General features: G+C 41.5%; 1 protein-coding gene across 8 annotated transcripts in view; it reads right to left on the bottom strand.

The window, feature by feature from the left end:
* Positions 1 to 13,529, bottom strand: part of PTK2 (protein tyrosine kinase 2) — a 317,569-nt gene that overhangs the window by 39,393 nt on the left and 264,647 nt on the right. For all 8 annotated transcript variants that reach the window (XM_056854175.1, XM_056854178.1, XM_056854176.1 and 5 more), the window contains one exon: positions 4,497 to 4,608. In XM_056854175.1, coding sequence (XP_056710153.1) covers positions 4,497 to 4,608 — 112 coding nt within the window. The remainder of the gene's footprint in view (positions 1 to 4,496; positions 4,609 to 13,529) is intronic.

The following is a 13,529-nucleotide window of genomic DNA, read 5'->3' as shown; positions in this document are numbered from 1 at the left end:
TGCAGAACAGAATAGTTCAAGAAGGCGTTTTTTTACAACAGGATTGTAGTCATTGTCTGTGGAATTTCAGGCCATTTCCATCGTATCAGTAGCCCTGTGGCGCAGAGTGGTAAGCTGCAGTACTGCAGTCCAAGCTCTGCTCACGACCTGAGTTCGATCCCGATGGAAGTCGGTTTCAGGTAGCCGGCTCAAGGTTGACTCAGCCTTCCATCCTTCCGAGGTCGGTAAAATAAGTACCCACCTTGATGGGGGTAAAGGGAAGATGAATGGGGAAGGCACTGGCAAACCACCCCATAAAAAAAAGTCTGCCTATTAAACGTTGGGATGTGATGGCACCCCATGGGTCAGGAATGACCCGATGCTTGCACAGGGGACCGTTACCTTTCCATTGTATCAATCATTGTATAGGTTATACCGTTTTGCTGCACTGTTCAACAACATTGTAATCCTGGTTTACTGTATGTATTATACAGTTTTTCTAGTGCATTCTCTAATTTTGTAATCCCTGTGAGTCTGTGGGTTTTATTACAATGCTGTAAGTTGTTATTACTGCATTGCTTTTAACTATGTAATCAGCTTTGAGAGAAAGGCAGACTATACATAAAGCAAATACATAATAAATAAATGACGATGTTTGGGCACATGGGGTTTAGACATGAAGGATACTATCAATTCTGAAGTGCAGTGTTTGACGACCGTCCTTCAACTGAACAGTCTTATGCTCGTAACTAAGGATCTGTGTTGAACAAAATGTGTTCTTAACAATCAATAATCTTGTTACTGATATAACAGTATATTGCCAATGGAAGAGCATGGAGCAGAACAGGAACCCATGGGTCAGTGGTAGAAGGCAGCAAAATACACTTCACACCTCTTCCTGTCACTCATTCCACAGCACGCCTCCACCACAAAGAAACATTCAGAAACTACATTTCAGAATTATTCTTTGGTAATCACAATTTTCAAAAGACAGCCTTAATCAAGATGTCATTCTTCATCATTGTGTCAAAGAAGAACATTAAATCTGCTTAGATTAATTCTAAGAATTCAGCATTTCATGCCCTCGAGCAAGGTTGCTGTGACAGTCGCTATTATTATTCATGGCATTTATTTACTTCTGCAAACGTATATATTAGTAATCAAGCTATTCAGTCATAGATTGCTCAGGTACAGATCGCTCACATTAAAACTCACTCAGAGCAATACGTAAAAACCTTATCTCCTGCTTAGCCATAACCCTAGCCCTAGAAGAAAAGTCCTACAATTTAAGGAATCTACTAGGTGTTCAAACATTTTAGAGGATAGTAATTTTCCGATATTAATTGTAGTCTAAGGTCTAGAGAAGTTTAACATGATACAGTATTTCTTGCCATATTGTTTTCTGAATTTGGATATTGAGTTGTATATTCAAATTCTGCTGTAGCTCTTCAATTATAGGTTTCGAACAGGCATATAAAGTTTTGTGCGCTTTTGGAGATGCTTCTATAGAAGTCAAAACAGACAATTTGTCAGGGAGGGCCAAAGCTACAACATCTCATAACCGAAGGCTTTAGAGGAAATACACAGTCGAGGCATTTTTTTCTTATCACTCACACCCCCTTTTTCTCTTGGCCCGGTCAGAGGACAGCACGGCAGCCTGCTGGGGTTTGCGGTTAGGAAGTTGGTTAAGGGTCAGCCACGCTTCAGTTCCGATTGAACAATCTGCGTTTGCTCTTCACAATGCTCATGCTGATCTCAGGCTCCCCTTCGCATGCGTCTGACATGATAGGAGCTAAAAGCATGCAGAGATTAACGTGTAGCTGGTGACTTATTACTATACTTAAATTGCACCAAACTGGAGTAAGCATGTTTTTCTCTCTCAACTTATCTGCAAGGAGACATCACACTGCAACTATTTCTTGTATAAGAAGAAGGAGATTTGGTTTTTACATGTCGACTTTCTCTACCACTTAAGGAAGAATCAAACCGGCTCACAATCACCTTCCCTTCCCCACAACAGACACCCTGTGAGGTAGGTGGGACTGAGGGAACTGTGACTAGCCTAAGGTCACCCAGCTGGCTTCATGTGTAGGAGTGGGGAAACAAATCCAGTTCACCAGATTAGCCTCCGCTGCTCATGTGGAGGAGTGGGGGAATCAAACCCGGTTCTCCAGATCAGAGTCCACCACTCCAAACCACCGCTCTTAACCACTACACCATGCTGGCTCTCCCAATCAAACAAATCTTCCTTCCACAAATAATACCAGTATTGAGAGAGGGTAACACACACACACACACACACACACAATGTGTGTAAAGCATTGCCAAGTTGCAGCAGACTGACAGCGTCCCCTGGTGGGGTTTTCAAGGCAAGTGATTAAGCAGGGATGGTTTGCCTTCCTCTGCAGAGTCTTCCTTGGAGGCCTCGCTTCCAAGTACCGACCCTGCTTACCTTCTGAGATCTGATGAGATCAAGCTATACCATGCTGCCTTCCCTCCCTACGCAGCCCATAGTAATAGTCAATCTCGAAAGGTGTCCTTCAAGCAAAGTCCTTGCTTGTATAACCTAAAGCATGTAAAACATAGGGAAAGGAATATACCCAACAGAAACAGAAGAGGCAAACAAGATAACGGTATAATAAAAAGGGGGAAATGCAGCCAAAGCTACATGACCCTGTCACACACCTGTCTGCAGTGAGGTAAGCTATAGCACAGGGCAGCCTTCAAAGAGACCCCATCTAACCGTGGGGACTCTGGTGAGTAGAGTAGCTCAAGAAGAACTTCCATCACTCCCCTTAATATGCCATCAAATCATTCTGACCTCCCTGCCCCAGGAGGCGGTGATGGCTGTCAACTTGGAAGGCTTGAAGAGGGGAGTGGACATGTTCATGGAGGAGAGGGCTGTCCATGGCTACTAGATAAAATGGATCCTAGTCATGATGCATACCTATTCTCTCCGGGATCAGGGGAGCATGCCTATTGTATTGGGTGCTGTGGAACACAGGCAGGATAATGCTGCTGCAGTCGTCTTGTTTGGGGGCTTCCTAGAGGCACCTGGTTGGCAACTTTGTGAACAGACTGCTGGGTTTGATGTGCCTTGGTCTGATCCAGCAGGGCTCTTCTTATGTCCTTATGAACCAGCCGGCTCTCTTAGAGCAAGAGCCTCACCCAGAACAGGCTCCTTCTTCCGGCATACAGAAACGGTGCCTGCCTTTGCCCAGCTGCCTGCATTTCCCTGACTCAGCTGCACTTCTGTTCTTGCTCCCAGACTTGCCTGTTGGTCCACCCCAGCGTTCCCTCCCCAACCCAATCTCCACTCTTTTTTTCTGCCCTAGCCTTTTATATTGCCTTGCCTGTTACTTGGAGTCAACCCTTTTGATCATATGGGACTGGTTCCTAAGATTCCCTCCCCCCCAACAACTCTATTCCCCAAACGCTGGGCATGTTGTACAGAAAGGGCTGGAAGAACACGTGAACATGGGGGGGGGGGAGACATGGTGAGAAGCAGCAGCTAGCAGTGTTGCTGAGACTTAGGTCGCTCAGAGACAAGGAGATGAAGTCAAAACAGATGGACACAAAAGGTTTCATAATCCACAGAGCAAGCCATTGCCCCAGCAGAAAGGAGAATGGAATGGTTTCCAAATGACTCGCTATTAAGTCGTAAACATAAGTTTTATGGCTGTCGGGGACTCTCACCAGCCAGTTATTTATGAGAAGGCACACAAGACAAAGAGAAAAACGTTCAAGCCCCAAGCAAAGTAATATAATGAAAAGCTGTGCTTCCCCCACCTTGAAAGGAGGGAATCCAGAACGGACAAGAAATGTGGCTACCCTTTTAAAGTTCCCAACCCCAAACTGCAACGGCAACCAGATGAACGCCCTTCACAAATACCTGAAGCTCTACAGAGGACCTGTCAAAAACCTCATCAAGATAACAAGGTAAAAATGTGAGAAGAACTAGAACTATACATATCTTTGCATTAACGTAGGAGTGGGTGGCATGTTCAGCACAGAGCATCCCATCATAACAAAATATTTCTTAACATGCATATTTCCCTTACCAGGCACTGCCAATATCTATGATTAACATAATTTGGATCTCGTTTTCACCAAAGCAACAAATGTCAAATTCCACTCCGTTCTGCTCAATATTTTTTTTACAAAATTCTCACTCTCAAACGTGCAAAAAAACTAATGGTTAGCCATCAAAAACCCCAATGAAGTATTCAGAAGTAATTAAAACCGAAAAGGGGAAAACGAAAACGAAATGGTGAGTCATTTTACTTCTACCCGTTCCTTTTCGCCAGGCTTTTCAAAAGTACTTCTACGCCACAAGCGAAACAAACACTCGACAAAAGCAAAAAAGACAGAAACTTACAATTGTTAGCGTTTTAAGAACAGGTTCTTTAAGGGCATAGTGGTCTACACGTCAACACCCCTTTACTACAGACCCTAACGGAATAAAACAGTTACAGTTTTAGTAGAAAGGATCCGTTGAGAAACCCCATCTTAAGTACCTTGGGAGGAGCCTCGTCAGATCCTCCCGAATCCCAGGACACGGTAACTTGCCGCCTCGATTCCATTCTCATTCGTTCTTCCTGCTGGAGCTTCTCTTCCTCCAGTATCGTACTAAGGGGAAAAATAAATGTTGCACTGAAGATAAATGGCATTCTGGCTCAGAGTGTAATAGATGCCGTCCTCAAGTGAGCGCATTCCCCAAACCGATGGTTCCAGACTGCAGACTACTGAGGAATTTGCTAGACAAATACGTCTTCTTTTTTAAAGACAGCAATAGAAACAGGGTGCATAAAACTAGTAATGGGTAGGGGAAATAAGGGTGGGTGGGGGAGAATGCCTTTGCAAAATTAGCAGCTGGGTTTTGAAACACAAGACTCTTAAAACACCAAGGCATATGGCAATGAGGGTTATATTTAGACAATCGCGGTGATCCCACAGAAAAAAAAACCTTAAAAAAAATTCACATTCCTTTTGATTCAATGGCACCAGCGTAATTATTTTGAGGCAATTAATCAAGCACATACTTGCATGAAAACATTCATACTCCACATGGAAAACATGACTGCCCCATTTCTGGAGAGTGGGAAACAAGCTACAGACCATCTCTTATGGAAGAGACAGACTGACCAACCTTTAGTTATACTGACAAATTTAAAATAATCTGAAACCCTTACAATTGGAACCAAACTTCTCTTACTCCTTAACCTGTAGTCAGAACCCAAACAACCAAAAATAGGATATTCTCCCAGCTTCCACAGTGGCAGGGAGCAGAATCATTCTTCCTCTAGTAAGACAGTAAGAGAATTAACCCTCATTACTCATCTACTTACCACCTCTCTGTCACTTGAAGTGATTATCTGGAGTCTTGCTGCCTCCTCAGAAACTCCCTCCCCTTCCTCCTATCTAAATCATGAAACTTGGATATTAGCCATCTTGAAAATACTTGGCATGCAACTTCCTAAGTTTACTAAGCGGTTACAGAATTCCATACTACATGGATTTTTCAGAGCCCTGAGCTGATCTGATAGTTTCCTGGTCCCAATCAGGAGTTTCTAAAGGCCAATTAAAGTTTGTACGCTCCTTGTCTAGTTCCCACAGTAAATGGTCTGGGATAAGTCATGAAAGGCACGACGAGATCAGTTGCCTTAGTCAAAAACAAATTTCAAAAACAAATTCTTCCATGATTGGCTAATAGATTCTATTTCTTTGCTTTGCCAAATTGTAAAATCCACTTTGCAGCTTCCCTGGGATGCAGAAGGCAAAAACTCGGAGAGTGACACATTTAACTCTACCATTGAAAACATGTAGATTTCAAGTGTGCTGCTCTGCAACCTCAGTTGTTTATTATTATTATTATTATTATTTAAAATTACTATCCGCTCTCCCCAGCTCTCACCCACAGTGCAAGTTGTTCTGTTCTAAGTTTTCCAGGAGCAAAACATCTGGTATAACAGAGCTGAAAACACCTCCCTAGGCGGAAGTGGTTTGAAGAGAAGAGTTGGTTTTTATCTGCCTTTAAGGAGTCTCAAAGCGGCTCACAATTGCCTTCCCTTCCTCTCCCCACAACAGACACCTTGTGAAGTAGGTGGGGCTGAGAGTTCTGAGAGAACTATGACTGGCCCAAGGTCACCCAGCAGGCTTCATGTGGAGGAGTGGGGAAACCAACCCGGTTGACCAGATTAGAGTCCACCACTCATGTGGAGGTGTGGGGAATCAAACCCGGTTCTCAAGATCAGAGTCTCCCATTCATGTGGAGGAGTGGAGAAACCAACCCGGATCACCAGATTAGAGTCCACCACTCATGTGGAGGAGTGGGGAATCAAACCCAATTCTTCAGATTAGAATCCGCCACTCTTAACCACTATGCCACTGCCTCAAGAATCCCTGCCCCCGACCAGCTTAAAAGGGAACCCGGCATTCTGCGCCACTTGTCCACTCATCCATCTGGGCTCATCGCCACGGTGTCTGACACATGCCTTGCAAATGTTAATAATGCCTAGACAGATGCAGGAGGAATTTGTGATATTTTCCCCTGTCAAATTCCCCGTACCCTTCTTTCATATCCAAGAGATGCTAGCAGACAACTCCCTGCCCAGATCCTCCAAAACAAGCTTGTCTGTGTTTGTTCTGGCCTCCCTTATTCACATGAAAACATGAAGCTGGCTTATACGGAATCAGACCCTTGGCCCATTGAAGTAAGTATTGTCTACTCAAACCGGCAGCAGCTCTCCAGGGTCTCAGGTGGGGGAGGGGTCCTTCCCATCACCTACTTGCCTGGTTCCTTTCACTGGAGATGCCGGGGATTGAACCTGGGACCTTCTGCATGCTAAGCAGATATTCTTTTCTTTTTTTTGAAAGTTTTATTGGTTTTTATAATATAAATTTTCCATGTTAACAAACAACAATAAAAGTAATATAAAAAATTAAGTCATAAGTAATGTTGTTATAGTTATTTAAGTACTTAATAAAATAAAAATAAAAAGGAAAATTTGTTGACTTCCCCATCACCTCCGTCCGCCTCTTAATAAAGTATTCTATCCCATCGTGATATAGTCTGATCTTAATTATTCTTATATCTCAGTTAAATTTCAATCACAATATTCTGTTAATATAATTAATTACACTTCTTTATATTAGCAATGTCATCTAAATCAGATTAAAAGGTACTCTTCCATTTTCCCCAGTCCTAGTTCATATTCACAATATTTCATTTAAGCCTCCCATTCCCCCATAAATTGAACATTGTCCTTTTGGTTTAAAGTAGCTGTAAGTTTTGCCATTTCCACCAGTTCAAACATTTTCATAATCCAGTCTTCTTTCCCAGGGGTGTCTGCCCCTTTCCATTTTGCTGCATAGAGCAATCTTGCAGCTGTTGTCGCATAGATCAAAAAAGTCCTTTGTATTAACAAGTCATCAGGTATCATGCTTAATAGCATCATTTCTGGTGTTTTGGGTATATTTTTTGTACTATTAGTCTTAATTCATTATAAATCATATCCCAAAAATCCTTAGCTTTGTCACAAGTCCACCACATATGATAAAAAGAACCAACTTCTTTATTACATTTCCAACATTTAGGGGATGTCACTTTATAAATCCTTGCAATCTTCTTAGGTGTTAAATGCCATCTATACATCATTTTATATATATTTTCTCGAATTGACTGCGCATTTATTCCTTTCAGGTCTTTCACCCATAATCTTTCCCATTTATTTAAAGCAATATCATGTCCCACAGTTTGAGCCCAGTTTATCATTGTTGGTTTAATTATTTCCTGCTCACAATAAATTGTTAAAAGAAGATTATACATTTTAGAAATCAGTTGAGTGTTATTATCTAATAACATCCTGTGAAAAGGCGATTTCTCTTTAGAGAATCCATTCTTCATATCTTGTGTAAATACTGATTTAATTTGATAATATTGAAGCCATTGTAAATCGTCTTTAAGTAACTGAAAGTCTTGGTAGGTAATAAATTTGTCCAATCTAAGTGGGCGTAATGTCAACATTTCTTGAGGTGATATCCACATCGGTATTACTGGTTCAAGAATGTTTATATCTCATCCAAGTATGAAATAAGGAGGACCTGATTATATGGTTACGAAATGATGCTTGTATCTTAATTTTACCATACCACAAATAGCCATGCCATCCACTTATATTGTTAAAACCTTCAAGATCTAACAAACGCAAGTTAGATAAGTTCATCCAGTCCTTTAGCCATACTAAAGCGGCCGCTTCAGCATAAAGTTGAAAATTAGGTAATGCTAAACCTCCTCTAACTTTAGAGTCCACCAAATGTTTGTAAGCAATCCTCGGCTTTTTCCCTTGCCAGATGAAATTTAATACGTCTTTCCTCCAAGTATCAAAATATTTAACATGTGATATTATAGGCAGATTTTGGAATAAGAAAAGCATCCTTGGTAAAATATTCATTTGGACTGTTGATATACGTCCCAAAAGTGACAGCTTTTTATTTGACCAAATGATCATGTCAGTTTTTATTTTATCCCATAATTTAAGATAGTTATTAGTTATCAATTCTTTGTTCTTCGCAGAGATCCAGATTCCCAAATATTTGACCTTATTAGCCTTGTCCCAACCTGTATATGATATAAATTCCTGCTGTTCCATATCTGGTGAATTCTTAAATATTGTCTTTGTTTTTTCTTGGTTAACTTTAAACCCCGATACACTTCCAAAGTCGTCCAAAGTTTCCAGCAATATCTTCATTGATTGTGTTGGGTTCTCCAAAATTAACAGAAGGTCATCCGCGAAAGCTCTCAATTTAAATTCATGTTTTTAAATTTTTAATCCGTGAATGTCCTCCATACTCCTTAGCTTACAACATAGTGATTCCAACACCAACAAAAATAGTAATGGAGACAGGGGACATCCCTGTCTAGTTCCTTTCTTGATTGAACAATTATCAGACATCGATTCATTCACCAAAATTTTTGCCTGTTGGGATGTGTATATGGCCGATATATCTCTCAAGAAACGGTCTCCAAAATTTAATTTTTCCAATATATTTTTCATAAAATCCCAGGAGACCATATCAAAAGCTTTCTCTGCATCCAAAAATACAAAGGCCGCCGTTTGTTGAATATTCTGGTCATAATATTCCAATGAGTCTAATAAAACTCTTATATTATCTTTAATTTGCCTTCCTGGAACAAAACCTGCTTGGTCTTCATGTATAAGGTCCTTAATAAAATGCTTTATCCTATTCGATAAGACCGAAGCATAGATCTTATAATCCACATTTAACAGCGAGATAGGTTTATAGTTTGAAGTTTTTTCTGGATCTCTTCCTTCCTTAGGTATCAACGATATAAATGCATGTGACCAAGTCTCTGGGGATGCTCCCTTATCCAAAATTGTATTACAAAGTAATACAAAAAAATTCACTAAATTGTCACTGAATGTTTTATAAAATAGTGCAGTAATTCCATCTGGTCCTGGTGTCTTATCCGTTTTTTGTTTCATTATTGCTTCTTGTAGTTCCTCCTTTGTAATTGGAGCATCTATCCATTCTTGTTGGGGCTTTGAAAGGACATTCATCTGTATTGAATTTAGAAACTTGTCTATTTTCTTTTTTGAGATATTTTCTTTCTGATATAACTTAGTATAGAATGAAACAAATTCTTTTTGTATATCCGTAGTTGTATAAACTGGTCCTTTAGCGGATTGAATTTTTGTTATAATCTTCTTTTGAAATGAGTCTTTCAGTTGGGTTGCTAAAAGATTTCCAGGTTTATTAGCATGTTCAAAGTATTTTTGTTTAGCAGATTTTAAATTTTTGTTCCTTTCCTCCATTATTATCAAATTTAGTTGGTGTTTAGATACAGAGATCTTCATTTGTATGTCATTTTTCTCTTCTTCATATAGAGCCATAACCAGTTTTTGCTCCAAATTTTGTAAATCCCAGAGTACATTATTGGTAAATTGTAGTTGGGTTTTCTTCCATGCCGTGTGTTTCTGTATCATGAATCCTCTTAGAACAGCTTTGAATGCATCCCAAACTGTATTTAGCAAAGTTTCCCCATTAAGATTGATTTCAAAAAAATCTTTAATTAGGTCCTGTAGTTCTTTTTGAATCTTGTTATCCTTTAAAGGTTTATCATTTAATCGCCATCTAAATGCTTGTTTATTGTTCCATTCAAATGTAATTGGATTGTGATCAGAAAAAGTTCTTGGTACAATTTGAAAGCATGCTAAGCAGATATTCTACCACTGAGCAACAGCCCCTCCATGGAGCCATGATCTCTCTCCATCTCTAAAACAAGAGCAAGTCACGGCTGAAGCCCATTTCCAAGCCATGCCTCTCCCCACTCCAAAGACCAGCAATTGGTCATTGTAGGGCAACCCCCACCCCAGTCGATAGGCCAGAGATGAGAGCAAAGGCTGGAAAGCAAACCACTTTGGATTGCTGGCACATACCTTGCAAATGTTAGCTGAGAAGCAGGGATTCATATTACAGACGCAGCAGGCACGCGTTTTACCAACCTCACCATTCCCCTCCTGAAACTGGACTTACTGGCAAAGCTAGCTGCCAATTAGGTTTCTAATCTAAGGCTGGTAACAGGTTTACTGCTATCATCATGGGGGTCATCATATCGTAAACCGCTTTGAGCCGCAAGGAAAGGTGAAGTAGAAATAAAATAAATAACGGCGAGGAGTGTATAAGTTGGACAACGAAGAAAGCTGACCAGAAAAAAAGTCAATTCCTTTTAAATGTGGTGTTGGAGGGAAGTTTTATGGATACCATAGACCACCAAAAAGGGAAATCAGTGGGTTCTAGATCAAATCAAGCTTGAACTCTCCCTTAGAAGCTAAAATGACTAAATGAGGCTATCGTATTTTGGTCACATTATGAGAACACAAAAGTCACTGGAAAAGGCATTAATGCTAGGAAAAGTTGAAAGCAGCAAGAAAAGAGGAAGACCCAACATGAGATGGATTGACTCTATAAAGGAAGCCACGGCCCTCAGTTTGCAAGACATGAGCAAGGCTGTTAGCAATAGGACGTTTTGGAGGACGTTACTTTATGGGGATGGGCCATGGCTCAGTGGTAGAGCATCTGCTTGCCATGCAGAAGGTTCCAGGTTCAATCCCCAGCATCTCCAGTTAAAGGGACTAGGCAAGTAGGTGATGTGAAAGACCTCTGCCTGAGACCCTGGAGAGCCGCTGCCGGTCTGAGTAGACAATAATGACTTTGATGGACCTCGGGTCTGATTCAGTATAAGGCAGCTTAATGTGTTCATGTCTACGTCTTATAGGGTCACCATGAATCAGAAGCGACTTGACGGCACTTAACACACACATAAGGGGAAGACAATTTGTGTGTGTTCAGAAGGCGCTCACATTTCACTAAATTAATGGACTAGGCAGATTCCTGGGCTGAACTGCAAAACAAATGCAGAATTATCAGAGTCAAATTCCTGATTATGTGGTTTAGGGGCAAATCTTTAAAAACAGAGGCCCTGGGACACTCCTCCCCACCCCGCCAGCCACCCCGATCAGATGAAACGCAGCCAACCCTCAGATGCATTTGTCTCTGCACAGACATAGAAGAACACAAAGTGGAAATTTTCTCTGAGAAGCTTTAACTGGCTCAAAGCAAAGGGATTAAAAATAACTTATAAAACAGCCTTTGTTTGGCCATCGGGAGGGTCAGCCCATAGATGGGAGCACTGGAACGTCTAGAGATATTTTTGACCGTCCCTCTGTACAGCTGCTCTATCTAATGCACTTGAAGCATTTGAAGGCTGGAACACATAGGAGGTCAGGAAAGTCAAATTGAGCCATATTTTCCCAAACTTGAATGTTATTTGTAGCAGGGTACGTTAAAAGGAGCATGTCTTATCACGCAGCCTGTCTCTGATGGATCTGCAAAACAGCTCAGAAGCAAGCTGTTTCCTTAGAAAAGTTGAGACATTTGACTTGGAGTAGCCACCAGAATGCACTTTCAGCAAAATACCATTTTCCAAACCACAGTTACCATTGCTGAGGCATTTCCTGCCCTGAGATGGAATTGCATTTCACTGTATTTCTGAGTAAACCACAGCTACTGTGACTGAAATCTGGATGTTCTTCAGGCTCTCTTGGAGTGAATACAGAATTTAGTACAGAGCAGGGAATCCCAAGTTCTCATTCCTTCTTTAGGCACAAGTTTGCTAAGTTGCTTTGGGGTGAGCTGTGGCTCAGTAGTAGAGCATCAGCTTGGCATGCAGAAGGCCCCAGGTTCAATCCCTGGCATCTCCAGTTATAGAAGAAGAAGAGTTGGTTTTTATATGTTGACTTTCTCTACCACTTAAGGAAGAATCAAACTGGCTTACAATCACCTTCCCTTCCCCTCCCCACAACAGACACCCTGTGAGGTAGGTGGGGCTGAGAGAGCTGTGACTAGTCCAAGTTCACCCAGCTGGCTTCATGTGTAGGAGCGGCGAAACCAATCTAGTTCACCAGATTAGCCTCCACTGCTCATGTGGACGAGAGGGGGAATCAAACCTGGTTCTCCAGATCATAGTCCACCACTCCAAACCACCGCTCTTAACCACTACACCACGCTGGCAAGGGACTAGGCAAGTTTGCTGGCAAGGGACCAGGCAAGTAGGTGATGTGAAATACCTCAGCCTGAGAGCCTGGAGAGCTACTGCAGGTCAGAGTAGACAATACTGACTTTGATGGACCCTAGGGTCTGATTCAGTATAAGGCAGCTTCATGTGTTCACTCACACACTCCCAACCTAACCTACCTCACAGGGTTGTTGTGAGGATCAAATGGAGAAGAGAAGAATGATGTAAGCCGCTTTGGGTCCCCATTGAGGAGAAAACTGGGATATAAATGAAGTTAAAAAAGACCCCACCGAATGGAATTAAGAATGACTTGCTACACCAATGGATGAATAAATCACAGTTTATTCACATCTGCCTAACTGCAAATATCAATGAAAACTCTGCAGCTTTTATTAGACACGCTAAGATGGAGCACCTATTCATATTGCTCGACGAATTAAAAAACAAGCTAGAGCAGGCTAGAGGTGAAGTGCTTTAAAAGGTCTTAAAACACAATGTGAAGCAAAAAGAAATTGGTGGTGGCATTCTTGCAGAAAACACCTGTTAGTACAAAATACCCCAGTCTTCCTCCTGAAGAAACTGCCCTCGTAGGCACAGCTGTCTTGGATCAGGCTCTCCAGTGCATCAAAGGCACCAAAGGGGCTCCTTGCCCAAGTGAAGGTGTCCACTCGTGGTTGCTCTCAGTGCTTGTGTCAAATTGAGCTTGTGTCAAATTGTCGACTTTCCCTAAGCACCAAACTATTAGCCAGCTTGGTTGCTGGGCAGAGTGGAAAGATGGGGTAGAAATATTCTTTTAAAAAATACATAATTTCTGCACACACACCCCACTAGTGTGTGACAATTCTTTCCTCCTGGAAAGAACCCAGAAAAAGATAAATGGCGCCATAGCAGATACAAAACAAACAGGGCCTTCTCGACAACTGGGAAAGGACTTGGTTTTGCAAATTCACAG

This window comes from Euleptes europaea, chromosome 8 (genome assembly GCF_029931775.1).
Source record: "Euleptes europaea isolate rEulEur1 chromosome 8, rEulEur1.hap1, whole genome shotgun sequence".
In the NCBI taxonomy this organism is placed as follows: domain Eukaryota; kingdom Metazoa; phylum Chordata; class Lepidosauria; order Squamata; family Sphaerodactylidae; genus Euleptes; species Euleptes europaea.
Note: the sequence above shows the minus strand (reverse complement) of the source record. Positions and strands in the feature narration are given on the sequence as shown.